The sequence below is a fragment of the Aythya marila genome (genome assembly GCF_965140915.1).
Source record: "Aythya marila genome assembly, chromosome: 4".
Taxonomy (NCBI): domain Eukaryota; kingdom Metazoa; phylum Chordata; class Aves; order Anseriformes; family Anatidae; genus Aythya; species Aythya marila.
The window spans coordinates 41,279,432-41,296,891 of NC_139045.1; the positions used below are offsets into that span (position 1 = coordinate 41,279,432).

General features: G+C 38.2%; 1 protein-coding gene across 2 annotated transcripts in view; it reads right to left on the bottom strand.

Annotated features, from left to right (window-relative positions):
* INTU (inturned planar cell polarity protein) overlaps positions 1 to 17,460 on the bottom strand; it is a gene marked incomplete at its 5' end in the record, with an annotated part of 47,852 nt that overhangs the window by 24,569 nt on the left and 5,823 nt on the right. Inside the window, 3 exons of one of the 2 annotated variants that reach the window (XM_082760121.1) lie at positions 3,656 to 3,741; positions 12,570 to 13,156; positions 17,253 to 17,413. In XM_082760121.1, the coding sequence (XP_082616247.1) occupies positions 3,656 to 3,741; positions 12,570 to 13,156; positions 17,253 to 17,413 (834 nt within the window). Of the gene's footprint in view, positions 1 to 3,655; positions 3,742 to 12,569; positions 13,157 to 17,252; positions 17,414 to 17,460 lie in introns of those variants that run through there. The other variant, XM_082760122.1, reaches the window with a different exon arrangement.

Genomic DNA, 17,460 nt, shown 5'->3' on the forward strand with positions numbered 1-17,460 from the left:
TTCCTCTTCACTCTTATCCAAGTTCTAATCTACTTTTTGTCTTTAAAAAGCTCACTGTGAAAAAGATCATCTAGGCTGGAAAATGTTGAAACAGAGAATGACCAAGAGACTACATTTTTACATAGCCTATCCCTCTAGTGCTTTTTTTTTTTTTTTTTTTTTTGTAGAGAAGAAACAAATCTTCATCCTCAACAATGCACAGGATCTGATTAAATGTGTGACAACTGAAGAACTCTTCTGTGAATACTGAAATCTTTCAAAGCTTTAATTCCAGTTCTCTTAAAGAAAACCAGGTCAATGCACAGCAGAAAATAGAAAAGAAAATGAAATCATTTCAAAATGGAGAATTGGAAAGGCACAGAAAATATTAATATTCCATTCTATAAAGTATGGATATATTCTCAATACTTAGTTCTCAAAAAAAATTTAATCTAACTGCATGAAGGAACTGATGAAGGTGACAATAACAAAAAAACTACAAGGTACATAGATGGGGATTTGTCAGCTTAGGAAAGGTAGGACAGAAATGGAACATGACAGCGCTCTCCAAAATCTTAGAATGATAGGACATGGACATGGACAGCTAACTACTACTCGTAACACAGGAGCCTGCAGGTACCAAAAGCACTTTTCAGGTAGCAGTTTGAAAACCAACAGAAATTAACAGAACATGTAACTCAGTTATGTAAATCACTGCTCTACGATGCTGTGGAAGTCAAGGCAATTTTACGCACTACACTAAAATAAGCTACAAACCAGTAGGTGATCCAACAAGGCCCTGTGCAGTCTAGTGGACTGCTGGAATCTGGAAAAATATGATGCAATGGTCACCCTACACTTGATTTTCTTCTTAAATCTCTTTGCTTAAACATTTGTTGGTGTAAGAAACAGAAAATATTGCTGTTGCCCCTTTGGTCTAACCTAGCAAGGCATGTTTTGTGTTTATCTGCAAGAAAGCTGTATACTCGAGAATATGGATTTTATTATAGGGAGAACTGGTGGCATTGCCTGCCTTTCAAGGTTGCCTGCCATTTCCTGTTTAAGTCTCTGTTTTCCATGTGCTTATGATTTGCCAAACCATTACTCAAAATTTCAAGCTGAGATTTCTGATTCTGACTATTTGCCTCAGGCTGAATATTTTTAGAAAGTTTCAGGTAATATGGTTCTGCAACTTCCAAGTATCAGGTTAAAGATAAGTATACTCCTTAATGCACATCTTCTTCCTATTTGGTCTCCTCTCTCTTGTGCAAGGAAAACATCTCAAAGGTTCTGCTGCTTCCAAGCCTGTCCTTGAAGAACTGGTGGCTGGGCAGACAAGCAGTAATATCTCTGCTACCAGTCACAGGCAGCACAGGACATCACTGTAATTCTTACACAATAAAAACAGCAGTAATGATGTTCAAGAAGCACCTTTTTTGATCCTTAAATTACAAAAACAACTCTGTTGTTGTGAGGAATATTTAGTTTCTCTGAAATATACCAGCTTCTTTAGGAACTTGGACTACAAAGCTCACCAAAACTGTCAGGTACATTAGGTTTTGGGATATTTAAAATGTTACCTGATTGAAAGAGATCACTATGACTTTTTTTTTTTTTTAATTTTTATTTTTAACTATCCCAGTGACTAATTTAAATTGTCACCTATGTGTATTTTAGTAATTTCACCAGAAACAGCTCTGCCATGCAAGGAGGTAGAGGGGGGCAGGACTGATGTAGCAGTTGACTGCTGTTCCTCAAGAAATATGCTGAACTAGCCCAGAAGCAAGTTTGCCTAAACTCAGGTAAGGAAAACAAAATCCGGGAAAAGTGACACAATAAGGAGAGAAGTTATACCACCTGCTGCAACTGAGAGAAGCCTTGTATGTAATTTTCTAAATTACTTCCAGTAATTTTAAACATTAAACCCACAGAACAGTGACGCAGCTCATTATTTAGTTAACTTATAACTATGTTAAAGATTCTTTAAAGTGCATCTTTTTTTTAGATGCAATGTATAATGAATGAGAAATCATTTTTTGCAGTGTATAATGAATGACAATACATTAGCAATTTTGCTTGTGTAACAGCTGTCTTCATTACTAAATCTCAGAAATAACAACCCTCTGCTTCTTCAGCAGTATGAACGCAGTGTTCTACACCGCAAAAAAAACAACCATGTATTTAAATTCTCCATTGGTCTATTTCAGCAATCACTCTTCTGGCTTGACTGAAATTGCACAGTAAAAAAAGGAATAATTGCACTTTAATAGAAGGTTTTGGAAAGCCAACATGACAAACAGTTATACGTTTCAAGTAATCACTGTCTACTTGACAAATTTACTGACAACGTAAATGTTAATGTTGCATTAAAAATAACTACTAAACAAAGGGTTGCATTGCATTTTAGCAACAAGTAACATATATCCTCTAATCTAGCAAGGATACAATTAAGTTAACTATATCATCTCTGTTTTTCTTTAATCATTCTGTGTTTAACAATACTTACACCAGCTCCATATTTGGTCAAAGACAGGCAAGACAAGGTTTGTCTGCCATGGAGCTCTGCCAATACCTCACCACAACTCCGGTAGCTTAGGCAAGCTTCTTGCTGTCGAGTATCTTGGAAAGCTTCCTAAACTGACATACTAGTACTCAATCTCACTGCAATTGCAGATGCAGTTCTATACGCACTTACAGCAGATTGTCAACAGAGGCATGTATAACAAAACCTAAAATTCCCACTTGTTTTTATCTCGGGGCAGAAGAACACTTTTATTATCATCATCATCTCATATATTATATCTGAAGAAAAATTACCAAGGGGTTACAGACCTTCTGTAAGAAACACTAATTTTAACTTGTTCTCTCAGTGAGTTACAACTTTCACCTTGTCTTCCTGTTCACCAGTGAAATGGATTTAAGCTGAGTAACTCAAAACCACTTAATTTTATGTTCCTAACATCCCAGGTAATTAACACTCTTCTGTTTTAATTCTTGAATAGCTATGTAATTATATAGCTCCAAATTATAGCTCCAAAATAATTGTTCATCTAGAAGACAAGATAAATGCAGTAGGTCTTGTGGGAAAGGGCATTCTTCATCTTTTTTGTTTGTTTGTTTGTTTAATATCAATTTCAATCACTTCAATTTTTAAAGATCTTAAACACAATTAATCTCAAGGCTTTTAAATATTCATTTTTTTTCTATTTAAATGTGAAAACTATCATTTTCTCCATTTAAATGCTTTTAGATGTCTTTAATAGCACTGTCAATTTTAATTTTACTCTTGTGATTCTCTTATATTGATAGAGTTTTAAGTATTTGCATGGCAATCATTAATATTTTAAGAAAAAAGCAATAGACAAAAAATGCCATTCAGACATTTTTTGACACTTTGTCTATCCAAGGTAGATGAAAATAGCACTGTATACATTATCTATCCATTCAATACCACTACCCGTCTCCAGCTGACATTTATTTATTTGAAAGCTAGACATCAATATCTTGCTTCATACACACTACTGCCAGATTGCACATTTCACTGATGTCAGTGAAAAATTAGACCTTCCCCATCTAAGAGCAAGACCACCTAAGTTCTTGTTCCTAAGGAAAAAAAAACTATAAATAGTATTCATTTTTACAAAGGACATATTCAATAAATGTTCAACTACTGTACCTGCATCGGACCTGGAATGCAAGACAAAACCCTTTCTATGTTTTCAGAATTCACATCAACATCATTTACAGCAACTAGAGCATCTCCTGGAGATAAAACAGACAAAAGCAAAAATTAGAGGGTATTACACCACAGTACAAAGCCAGAGTTTTGTTTTAAAAATGAATATGGCATCCAATTATAACTAACCTACTGCAAGTAAGTGGATTGCATGTACTTGCAACATTTCCTGTACTTAGAAACAAGTTTATTACCTGAATGTTCCTAAGTCCTAGCTGCCACACTTGATTGCTTTACAAAAACAACTGGCACAGCCTTTTCCCTCTGCCCAGGCTTCTGTCACTCCTGTTGACTCAATCTTCCTCTGTGCTGTTGACAAGTTCCAGCCCATTGCTTACAGAAGAGGTTTCAAGGGTGAGCTGAGAGAGGATCTCACCATCCCATAGCCCTTCTCTTCAAAGCAGTCCTGGCATTTCCTGTGCGCCTAAGTAACTCATCTCAGTTCCCTGAACTGGCAGAATGCTCTTCACTCCCCTGGTAGGTACTTTTTGTAACCCAGATGCTCTAACAAGCACTAGAGTTAGCAGAAGAGAACAAGGACTGTAGAGGCAAGATATGATAGATTTTGGCCACCCTTATTTTGTGATGGTGGTGAGCAGTTTGTTTGGCTGGTCATCTTGTGAAACATCACTCATCTTCATGACTTTTTAATCACAGCTACCTCATTTCATGCCTACACCTCCTTCGTCTCTCAAGCCACATGACAATTTAGTGCTCTCTTCCTTCCAATGCCTTCCCCTCTTCTGTGGTATCTTAGTCAGCCCTCTTCATGCTTTTAGCTGCCAGTTCTTCCAGCCTAATGACATCTCATGTTTTCTGAAATCTGACTCTTTTCCCATTACTGAAAATGCATCTGAAAACAGGATCCCAGAGAAATTCTTCAAGTGCAAGTAGAAAGGGTTTGAAAAATTAAAGGCACAGTAATAAAAGCCAAGAGAAGCTTTACTGAAGTAAAGCTTACAAACTTAAAAACCACCCTCACACTGGAAGTACAAAAATCAAATAGATTCTTTACCTCAAGTAAAGGAAAATATTTTAGAGAAATATGACAGTAATTGTTAGTTGATAACCTCTGCCTCATCCCCCTCGAAAAAACAGATTGTTTAACCATGGAGTGTGTACGGAAGAAAACAGAGATTGATGAGGAAAAAAATTACAAAATAATAAGCTAAGAAAGAATCTCAAAGGATAAAAGTAGTTAGACCTGACAAAAGGAATAGAAAGTAAGAAGTAAAAAATAGAAGATTTTTTTGGACATTCATCTACTTTCAAAGCAAATGGAAGCTCCAGTAAGAAAAGGATACAAATTAAAGGTATTTCATGTTATGTATTTCCCATATCATGTATTTCCTCAGTTCACAGTATTCTTATTACTTGTACCTACATTTATAACATTTATGCTCCGTCCATTTAGTATAGGAATTCCAGAACATATTTAGCAGGCTAGAAGCTGCTATCATGACACCTATCCTGTTCTCAAGTGCCAGGACATGTGAAAAACTGTCAGAGTTAGCATTAGTAATAGCATTCAGCTATACCTGCAATAGGCAAATCCTATTTGGAAGGACTTTTTTTTTTTTCCCCCCCCCCTATTTCAAGTAATAGTAACTCTCCCCCTAACCTCTGTGTTTCTAGATGTACAACACAGTAAAGTTTTCACCTAGTGAATCTTCAACACAAGGACAACTGCAAGATAGGAAAATTTGAAGTTAAACATCATTGAAGAGCAACAAGGGGAGCCCAAGCCTGAACCCCAGGACTTGAAAGTTAGCAGTCAAGAGTGGAGCATTCAGGCTGCACTAATGCAACAAGAAATTATAAACAGAACTAAGTTCTTTGTTGAAGAGCAGCGTAGTACCATATATATTTAAGATCATGGCTCGCAAATACAAGAGGAAACATATGTACTAATCTAGAAATCTGGAGAACTGTTTAAAAAAAGTTGTTTGTATTCTGCTTGTTTCATTATGGAAATTATGAATTGTACTGCAAAGACAACAGTCTAAGCATCTAATCCCCTGCTCCAAAACGGCATTCAAACCAGCTGCATACACTTAGTGAAGACACATGTACCTTAGCACTTAGGGAATATTTTTGTACCACATCTCACAGGGTGGAATATACAAATACACTTTGAAAGAAGAAGATCCATCAATATTTACATGTTACATACTCAAAATGGTTTTTATTCATTTGACACCTAATGTATGTATGTAAAACTTTCATTGGAACGGTAAATATTTATTCCATTCAATTTGTAAAAATGTGATCATGTACGATAAATGGAATAGCCTTCCAGAAGACACAGCCAAGGCAATCCCATGAGGCTGTCTTCATTTTGCCAGAAAATGCAGTATCAGTATTACAGAACTGCAACTTGACATACGACTAAGAAAAGCTACATTTATCAGTATGCCCTTCCAGAATCGGAGTGGGGATGTTTGCCTTTTCCTTTCACCAAACACAACAGAATTGAAAGACACCACTGGCACAATAGGAAGTATGTAAATACATGAACGCAGAGTATCTTTGAGTGGCACATGACCACAAGATCTACCCAGTGTGATAATTAACACCAGTGAAAGTTTATATATGCAAGAGTTCCTTTGTTAGTCTTGCTTCTACATTTTCACTGAGAAATGTTTAGTCCCCTTTAGCAGCATGAAAAACTTAGAAGTGTGAGTGACTTACACTCTTAGTTAAAACTATTAAAAAGACTGCACAAATATACCAAGTTTAACTTCACTCACATTTAAGCAATTCAGGTTAAACAAAATAAAAGGCTAAATGATATTCACAATTGTTTCAGTTGATCAAAAAAGAATCATGACTTTTTTTAAGAGGTTGATAGCTTGCAGAGTTAAGTCAAATTTTCCCAGACTAAAACAACTGAATTTTGAGATGCAGAAAGATATTTCACTAGAGATAAAAAGGTTGTACAGATGGTACTGCAAATACATTGCCCCATCATTTCTGTGCTCTATTAACATGATAAAAAAAATAAAAATTACCTTTGTAACTACAGAAATCAAAGTGAACTTTATCCTTTTTTGCTGCAGTAGACATGTATACTTCCAGAGACAAGAAGCAGACATTTCCTTGAAATGGTCTTTTCAAACTTGTTATACAAAAATGTAAAACTTTCCTTTTTTGTTTTAGCTTTTTCATTAACCATTGTATACAAAAATTATACTGTATAATAAAATGTTCTGTGGAATAGCACTTGACCTGCTCTTATCGGCTTGTATTTCTACCAGCGCATAAGCTTGTAATTGCCTATCATGAAAATCACCGTTATGTATGTTACAGGATGAAGAACATTAGACCAAAGTCTCAGTTCCATCTTTAGGTACACTGTGAGCTACTGCAATAGAAGATGTACATTTTTTTTCTGATAGCATCAGGATATCAAATCTCCAGTCAGTAAAGATAGCTATAGAAAATATATATCCTTCTCTTAAAGGAATAAAGTTTTTGTTGTTGTTGAGTAATGAAGAATGAATAATCAAGTTTTTGTGTTTTATCACTTTTTTTTTTAAAGATTGTTCTCAGTCCACAACGAAACTATTAGATGTCTCTACATGTTCTCCATCCAATGGCAAACAGAATTGAATTTTATTAGAGTGATGGAACATATACATGTAGAAGAGAATCAGGAATTTGCTCCTGTATTCATTATTCACTCTTCATTCTCTGTTGAGAAGAAAATGATTTTTCACATCCACCCATTATTACCTAAGAACAACATGCATTGATCTCAAACACCTGGTTTAAAAATTATATTTTTTTTCCCATCTGTAAAAAGATGAAGTTCAGAAAAGTATGGCATCCCTAAAATGTTTATTTCAGGACTGCTATCACTTTACCCCCATGAGGCACAGATTAAATATCCATTCCATAGAGTTAAACCCTCTTGCAACATTTCTTAAATCAGAACTTCTTCCCATTAACCAGGGGGCATGGGTTGATGAATGAATACCACTTCCACACTGTGATGGGAAGTGAACATTTTTAGCTGAATTAAAAATCAGAAGCATGCTGTTCACATGGGAGAGGACTGAGAACACTTTTTTTTCCCCATGAAATCCTGATATTTAGTTTTTTCTGTTCTTGGTAACGGCTTAGTGGAAGTACTTATAAATCTTCAAATACTTCTCTCCAAAAAAGGCAAAGCGTGGAACACATTCTCCTGAAGAAAGCCAGATCAATTACTTGTTTTATATGTTAACAGGCTGCTTTTACCAACGCTGTTATGCTTCAAGAGATTAAAAGAACATAAACGACTTCCCAAACTCCACAGTGAGAGCACAGCAAAGCTTACACAAGCTCTGTGTTTCTGTCTTGTGTGCCCAGCATCTCCGCCTTGGAGAGCCTTTTCAACAAGTACACCATATATGGCAATTTCTCATGGAAAATCTCAAACTCTCACAGTATTGGGGTCCTTTCAGGAACATTTTTCTGCCAGAACTCTTAGCTCCATCCTCTGCAAATGAAAAAAAACAGTATTTACCTTGACTGTCTGAGGATGACTGCAGGTTTCCTTTGTAGATGGATTATTGTTTGAAACTTGTGTGTATCTTCTAAATTTGTGTAGTACAGACCACTTTCCAGTGACAATAGCCTGTTTTAGCGATCTGTGTCCAATTGCTAAATTCAGATATTATGCAGAGGAGTTGAACTTTGGACCTTCAACAGCAGAGGTACTCTAAAGGAGTAAAAACTGTTTGTACTATTCAAATGAAAGGAGCAAAGTTTACTACTTAAGCATTTCTTTATTCAGTGGAAATAAATAACCCGCCCACCTAACATCAACAGAATTACTAAAACCCCACAGAAAGCCATCCATCAGTAAGTGGGATTGGGATCTGGATCTTTCAACTGAAGCTTGCAAGAGTAGCCTGCATCTTTTAGATAGCTGTTCAAAGCCAGATTGTTATAGTCCATCTTAACTATGCTTCAGGAATAATCCCTCTCCCTAGGTGGTGCTCACATCTTTTTGACAGTTGAGCCTACTGGTCAGATGAGAGAATTCATGCAAAGCATTCAGATCCTCAGCGATGAATGTAGTAAGAACAAAAGATAACAGCAAAGAGGGCGATGATCATACTCTGATAGTGAAAGAACTTCTCTGTATTTTCAGTATCATTCAAATTAGTTTTCCATTTATACCACAGTAAAGATGGCCATCATCAGCATTTACAGAAAGTATCCCCTGCTGTAAATTGGATAGGTTTCAACATGATGTTGAGAGAGGGGAGGAAATCAAATTATAATGGCATTTCCTATTACAACCCTTATTTGACTGGATCTAAGTGAGTATTTGGCGGAGCTTTTTATCTTTGAAGATACAGTTAGAGATGAAACTAGAAAGATTTACACAGCAGATGAGGCTTGGCATATTGTTAATAATGAATTAATGAAAGAAAAAATACTCCAAAAATACTAAAGACACTTAAGGAACATGAGATAAAAGTAATTGTATTTTGTAACACAAATGGAAGTGACAGCAAGAATATTAAAAAAAACTATGAGGACTTGCTTGATTCATAAATTTAAGATGGATACTGGGCTGTTAAAGTAAATAAATAAACAAACTGAAAAATGACACATAGATAGTGTGTTATTTTTTTTTACGGGGTTAAAGCGTCTTTTTTTTTTTTGGCTTACAAAACTTTTATTTACTTTCATATGGTCAGCGGCTGCATTCTACTTGGTTAATAAATTACAGCAACAAGACTTACGACTTCCATGTGCAAACTTAAAAAAGTTATAGTGCACTGCACAAATAATAAACAGATGTTTCATTTTCTGAGTGTTCGATGCTGTACAGGATACACATTTCAGAATAAATTGAAGAAGCCACCTGAGGAAAATGATTATTTATTGGGGAAAAAAATCCGTTATTTCTATTAAAAACATTAAAGTAATAACCACTTTGTAACTGGTCATTCAAAGTTAAAAAACAAGAGTGCTTAGTCTCTCTCCTGATTCAACCTTTGCAGCCACTAAAATAGCTAACATACTTGCTGCTGATAAATCAACTGAATTCCTAATGAAAATATCAGGTAATCAGTAACTTGATTATTTATGTATCACAAACACAAGTCTTGGAGAGGAAATCTAGAGAGCTCAGATGTAAAGACTGGAGAGTTAGAACGCTCCTCGGCACACCTGGCAGGATTTTGGGAGCAGGGTGCTCCAGGAGTGACCTGTTTGGAAGGAGCTCAGTGTCACTGCTCACAGCCAGTTTTGAAGCAACTCACGATGCACCCAAAACAGCCCAGTGAGGGGAGCCCATGGCACTTCTGCCCAGGTCTATTTAAGAAAGTGAAGCAGTCAGTAGGCAAAGGGTTGTGGCCCACAGAAGATTCCTTCCCTGAAAGACTATGGTCCGTGGAGGAGTCTTGATGCAGCAGAGGAAAACAAAAGTCAGTAGCAAGGAGTGGCAGAAGGAAGCCACCATAGGCACAATCCCAGCCTCCTGCAGAGGAAAATATACTTGGTACCCACTTTAAGAAAAGAAAAAAAGGAAAAAAAAAAAAAAAAAAAGACCTGCAACCATCCCTCACAGGTTGCTAAAAGTAAAGCAGGAAGCTGCAAGTTAATGAAGATGAACAAAGTTACACCTAAGCCAGCCAGCAGGCATCATGCTGCACTGATCAGGTATTTCTCATTTGCAACAGCTCCAGAAATTACTAACATTTATGCAAATACTTTCATTTTAGACTGACCACAGCTTTCTTTACTGAATGTTTCCAAAGTTCAGAACAGAATTCCTAGAACTTATAAGCTCTCCTGTATTTTTCTTAAATTTTCTGTCCAACTTCAGATCCTCTGAGGATCTGAGAAGATGTGAAGAGGCCATCTACTGAACTAGAACTGCTTATAAATCATGCTTTGGGTGTATATTGTAACTATCTCATCCTCTGATGTGCAGTGCAGAGACAGTAAACCAGACAGTTTTTTTTTTTCCCACAGAAACAAAATTATTTTTACTGTGTATTCTTTATGCTGACAGCACTGAAACTTAAGCATCTAATTTATGCAAAGCTTCTCTGCTTCTAGGCACCACATAAAAATTTTAGAGTACTCAGTGTTCGCTATAGATGTATAATTTTCACATAAAAATACTTTCAAATTATATACTTTATACCATTGGCACAGAACACAGCTCATTTTCCCAACTGCAAGCTGAATAACTATAGTATGCTTGAAAATATTTCTTTCCAACATGTAAAACCAATGCAATATTGGTCGACAACCCTACACACATTACACTGCTAGAGTCCTTAGATTAATTTAAGTGTTCTTCTATTTAAAACAAAACAAAAAAATACATCAAACAATTGTGCTAATGTGCTCATTAGCTCTGGGAAACATCAAATGCTGCAGATGAAGATGAACCACAGAGAAGGCTTGCCTTATCTCCTGGACCTCATGTTTGCCTATACCACCCTGACTTCATGGCTGCTCTTACGAACAGGTAGTTACAGAAAAATTTGTCTCCCCAAGTTAACTTGCAGGTTATAAATACCCACCATTACCCTAACTGGGTTAAATACCATTATATTAAGCACAGCAGATGACGCTGAAACTCCCTCCCTCCTCCTCTGATTCTGCATCCCCCACTTCTTGACTAATCAGTTCTTTCTGGTAAAATTTGAAAGTTATCCAATTTTCCCTCTGGAGTATTCCTTAGCATCCCTACTGAAAACACGTGCTAGGAGAATCAGCTAGTCAAAGCACGATTTGCCTTTTTATGCACACAACGTTGGAATTTCAAACGCACTCATGCTGACTTTGTGGGATTTGTGCTACTACATTATTAAGATTTTCATGATCTTCTACGCAGTATCATATCTTTGCTCTCTCCTTACGAGGGAGGAGCTTCAGGGGCAATTAACCACCTCCTGCCCTTAAGAGATGCAGGCTAGCTGTCTCACATTTACTGTCTCTGACACTGGGGGCTCATGAGTGCTTTCAGTGTCCTCCCGATGCTAGAGGTGGGAGTCCTTGCTTCTGCTCCTTCACTGCTGGCCACAGAAGTTCATTCCTTTGTGTCATTCAAGCCCTGGTGCTTGTCAGACCTTCTGTGACTCAGTTTAACTTACCACCAAAAACTAGACAGGCGATATTTCTTCTGGGTTAGTTTTCTGCCAGGTTACTTAGTTGTACCAGCTTGTGGAAGTGTCTGAGGAGCCAACCCAGCACACAGGAGAGCTGCTACACTGGGGCTCGCTGCCTTCTCAGGCCAATAGCCTCTCCAAATATTTGGAAGCCATCTGACCACAATTGCTGAAGAAGCTGTTGCTAAACTGACGAATATCCACACAAGGCTGTGCCCAAAGGAAGTCTATAACATATGAATATACTTCACTCAATGCTTTTTCCTCATTTTTGTGTCCCAAAATCCATTTAATGGATATTCAGTAAAGCATCTTACCTACGACGGGCAGTAGAAAAGAATCAATACAAGATACAGTTTTTGGCCTACTCAAGTTTTTCCCCAGTCTCACTAATCTACAAAGTAAATTCTGCATTAAGTAAAGGCGGGCAGAAGTATTTGTTTTTCTTAAGTTCAAGCTGCTCACTCCTTGTAGGCTAAACGGACGGCCATCTTCTTGCTGTATTAACACCTTCTGGTTTACGTCACATATTCTTGAAACCACTAATACAGTAAAATTGAATAGGTAATAAAACATCCAACGCAGTGATGTTTATTTAAAATACCACCTCAAGAATTAACAAAATAGTTGTTGTAATTATACTTACATCTTGGGAATATTCAAGTCAGCTGCCTCTCAAAAAACCAAAACTTTATTTTAAAGAAGAGTGCATTTATTTGATTACTTACCAATCAGTATTTGACCCATTTTCATTGCTGAACTACCTGGCACCAAACCATGCACTACAAGCTTCTCTTCACTGATTCCTCTGATGACTTTATCCTTCTTGCCTTGTTTTTCTGCTCTTCTGCTGCTCCATGAGGACTGATGGACAATCCCTACCAAGGCCTCCAGAAGCCTTGGCTGCTCATCTTCTCCAGCACCGCACAGTTTTCTGGGATTTACATAAACATATATATCTTTGTATTTTTGCTGAACAGTGACACCCGTTTTCTGAGTGGATTGGTGTTTCAGTATGGAAGTAGGACCAGTGGAGTGCACGTTACAGCTTCCACTCCCTTTCTTAGCAGAATGCTTTGGCAAAAGATTCTTCTTTTTTAATATTTTTGTCAATTTCTTCAGTTCATACTTTCTTTCTTTTCGTGATCCCTCCTGAATAACTTCAGCTTCATTTTCACGAAACCTGACATGATTCACTGCTGGTATTTCTGGACAGGTGTTCTGAAGTAAAGCTTCTTCTTCACTTTCACTCATTTCTAAATAAAATAATTCCCCATTTTTCTGGACACCATCCAACCATTCAGGCTCAAGGTCACTGGGAAGGAAAGAAGAATGATCAGTGATAGCTCTGATAAGGATGACTGCTATGCAAGTGACATCTGCTTACTTCCAAGTGGGGAGGGGAATACAGAGAGTGCAAGGCAAAAAAAAAGCTATGCTGCCTCTTGAGTATTGGAAGCTTAGCAGCTTGAAGTTTGCCATGAAGATACGAGCTCTTCCAGGACAGATGATGGATACAGGAAGGAAAGACATTCCTCCCAGATACTAAAATTGATTCTTCAAATGCCTTACAGGAAAATAGTCATAGCAAAAAGTGCTGTCTTTACTGAAAGCGAGCAAACAAAAGTGTTACAAGTTTTAATTAGTAGTTATGTTCATGGGCACGATGGGGCTTTGGCTTTGAGAAAAAGAAACACACCCTATTTGTTCTCTCCCATTATTTTTCCCCTTACATACTTAAAAGACTCGTACTGCAAGGTCATTGAAAGTAAAGAACATTTTAAAATCTTAACATAACAAAAAACAGATGAAATCCAGGTAACACTTTTAAAGACACGTTTAAAATTAGTATACCCAAACTCACATACAAAAACACAGGAGAAAATAGGCAGTGCTGCTACAGAAAGTTCTAGCAGCTGGAGCAGATCACTAAGCCACTAGCATCAAGCTGCTGCAAGGGCAAGGCAAGTGCAGGATGTATTAGCAGGAGCGCCATCGGCAAGGCAGAGAACATTTTTGTCCTAATTTGGCAATGGCGACGTGTCAACCATGTCCAGTTTTGGATCAAACAGTTTAAGAAAGATGTAGTAACTGCAACAAGAGCACAGAAACAAGTAATAAGTAGTTTATAAACATGTTTTAAATGGAAAGAGACTGAAGGAAATCATGCTCTTTTGGTTGAGGAAAAAAAGGATAGCTGAAAAGGCAACAGGCCAAATTGTCAACTCCCCCACTCCAAGATGAACCACAGAGCACTAGTACATGAGGAGCGTGAGGATCACAACAGCAACACAGGGAGAGCAATCGCTGTTTTAATTTACCAAAACATTAAAGCTAAATAGTAGAGAGCTTTTTGATCTCACGGACACACAGAATCAGCATTAGCAGTCTGTGTAAGCACATCTGGGATATTCTGCAAGGAAGATTTTCACCAACAGACAACACCAGCTCAAACTCCCTGCCCCTGGAAAACAGCACGGACTGACTTAATGACAGCCACATCTCATTTTCTACAAATCTGAGACTGCACTGATAACAATCAAACGAGGAAAAAATGGAATGGAGACTCACATAATACTTAACACCATTAATTGTGTGAAGTTAATGTACATTCAAACACTTTGTACTAGAACTAGCTACTTTGACTGAATAGAGGAAGCAAGCTTTGTTTAAAACCATAGTATTACCACATAATTTGAACACATGGCTTAATGATACTGCTTCAAAACTTAGCTAAGCAGAGAACATTACACATGGACACTGCATCACAGCACCTTTAACGGCTCAGAGGGAAGGTCTTGCTGGAAAAAAAGAATACAAAAAAAAAAACATGTTGATAATACTCTCTTCCTGAAACTCCAGAGACTCAAAGATGTGGAAGGATGCTGCAGACAGGAATACTCATCATGCACTTTCTCTTGAAGAAAAGTCGCCTCCTGTGATAATTTGGCTACTCCTGATGGCATTATGGCCATGAGTAAATCAGAGCTTGTATTGCTTGCAAGCTCTTACTTCAAGTCTTGAGTAAAATATTCAAGGAAGTATCAGAATGATAGCAACACCTAACGGCTTTTGTGGACAGACACTTATCTGATCTATCATTGCAAAAGGTGCAATGTAAGAAATAACACGACAGCATATTACTTTTTTTTTTTTTTTTTTGTCTGTTTTTTAAAAAAATATTAGTGCATTCTGGCATGCGTAAGCAAAACTGGGAAACACAAGGTTCATGAAGGGAACATTAGAAACCAACAAAGCAGAAACACCTGTGACATATTACAGCATTTTTACTCCCTCTTCGTATGGGATTGTGGTCTTTGGGGAAGCTATTTCTTCTTTGGGGTAGACATCAAACTTTCAACTTGGATATCAGGTCATACTATGATGTTCCCCACTTGTCATCTATTTTATTTGATGGTCCAAGAAAAAAAAAAAAAAAAAAGAAAGGGATGTGTAGGAGCATCACACTTGGTCCGCTCAAACAGAAGGAGATCGAAGGCTTGTCAAGGAAGAAAACACAGAGTAAAGTTGTTCCACAGGAATAAGCCCACAGGGAATGGAGAACGTATCATAAGGGAACAAACTATTTTCCTTCAAGGCATTGTCACTAAGGCACACTAAAAAGGAACTATGACTTTCCAAATACAGATCCCTACAGGCACCTAAAAAGAGGAAAGTCTGAAACAAGAAATCTGTACATAAGATATGTTTATTTATTTGTTACCTAATGCTACAATTTCACAATTACTTTAAACAAGAGGAAAAAAAAAAAAATCTCATTTCTCGCACTCTGCCTTGTGCCAGAACAAGCACACAAGACACTGAGCTTCTGTGCAGGTCTGAAGGCTTCCATTAGAGATCTAACAACCTGGAAGACCTGCGTACCTCTAAGAACAGTTTCACACAGGAATTTCTTCTTGGGAATGAACATCTGAACAGCTATGCAAATTGAAGTTGTACATTCATGGCAAGAGATACACCTTCACTAGAAATGAAGGAACCGAGTTCCGATTTTGAAGCAAGATAAGACTTCACCCAAAGAAACTTGTAAGCAGTAACATCTATGAGCCTTGTTTTAAAGCAACTAATGAAGATAACAGATCATGGTTTTAATATTTTACGGCACTGCATGATTAAATTCCACCCATATAATACTCTGTCGAAGATCATTATCTTCAGTTTCCCCAGCATTTGGCTAAGCAAGGACAAAGCAGAGCCGTGGACTGAGGCACCGGTGTGGCACATGCAGAGCTGCCATCCTCTTCACAGCTATGGCTGCCTACAGGGGCTCTGATCCATCAAAAGTAGCAAAAGTGACAGCAAATATTAAATTCTTAAAATAGACAAAATTAATTTTAAAAAAAAAAAAGACATTTTTGTTTTGCTTTTTTTGTTGTTTGTTTGTTTTGTTTTTTCCCTCTCTTTTCTGACCTCTCTTTGGTGTTCCTCAGAGTACTTTTGTTTTGTCCATGTTTGTGGTACTATTGAGCACTATCAGTTCAACCATCAGAAGTTTTTCTGGACATTACTAGTTGTTAACAACTTTTCTTTTTTTAATTTAACCAAATCCGGTTGATTATGAAACCACATACAACTCATCTGTAAAGGAAGAAATGCCACTACCTCAAAATAGCTCCCAAACCTACCTTTGTACCTGCAACTTGGCAAAACCATACTCATTTTTCACTACAGATCCCATCCTACCCCACTCTTGTTTCTGAACTTAGAAGGCTGGAGTATTACAGGGGTATCTATGCCAACAGGAGGAACTGTTGGACCTAAAATTAGGGTCTCATGGTTCTGTGGCGCAGTGACAGAAATGATACGTTTTAATGTGTACAGGAGTATTTTATATTGTGCTCTGTGTGGAGAACTGTACCACAGCTTGATCTTCAGAACATGTTAGGAATGACAGAAAGATGGTATTTTAGGTGAAACCATTGGAAAAGAAAAGCACACGAAAACAAAAAAGCACGGCTTCAGGCAGAAATGCGTCACCACTGAGTTGTGGCTTATAAACGGGCATGGAGTTACACGGCTGTACCTCCAACAGCTTTGTTTCTCTGAGCTAGATGGGCGGGATAAGCACAAAACAAAGAATATTTAAACACCCTTCAAAGCTCTCCCACTAAAAGTTTCTTTTTTTCTTCTCACATAACGAAAACAACGTCCCCGACAAAGCGCCGTGAATTAGAACTGGAAATACACGCCTGAACTGAGGGGCCAGGGAGGCCCCTCGTTGTAAGTTTAAAAACTAAGCAAGAAAAACAACACCAACAAGACCCTTTATCGCCAGGCTAAACGCCGCCCCGCCACGCTACAGCAAGCCCCGCTTCCAAAGCCCCGCCGCGGCCGGGTCTCGAACCCGCGACCCTCCGAGCCCCGAGCCGCCGCCGCCGCCCCGCCCTTACTCGGAGCTCGCGGACAGGGAGGAGGCGCACGAGCCGCTCCCGCCACTGCCACTGCCACCGCCCTCCGCGCGCCCAACGCCTTCACCCTGCAGCGGCTCCGCGCCCGCAGCAGCAGCAGCAACAGCGGCGGCTCCGCTCCCGCCGTGCCCCCCGGACGCCATGACAGCCGCAGCAAGCCCCGTCCCGCACGTGACGAGCACCGCGCCCT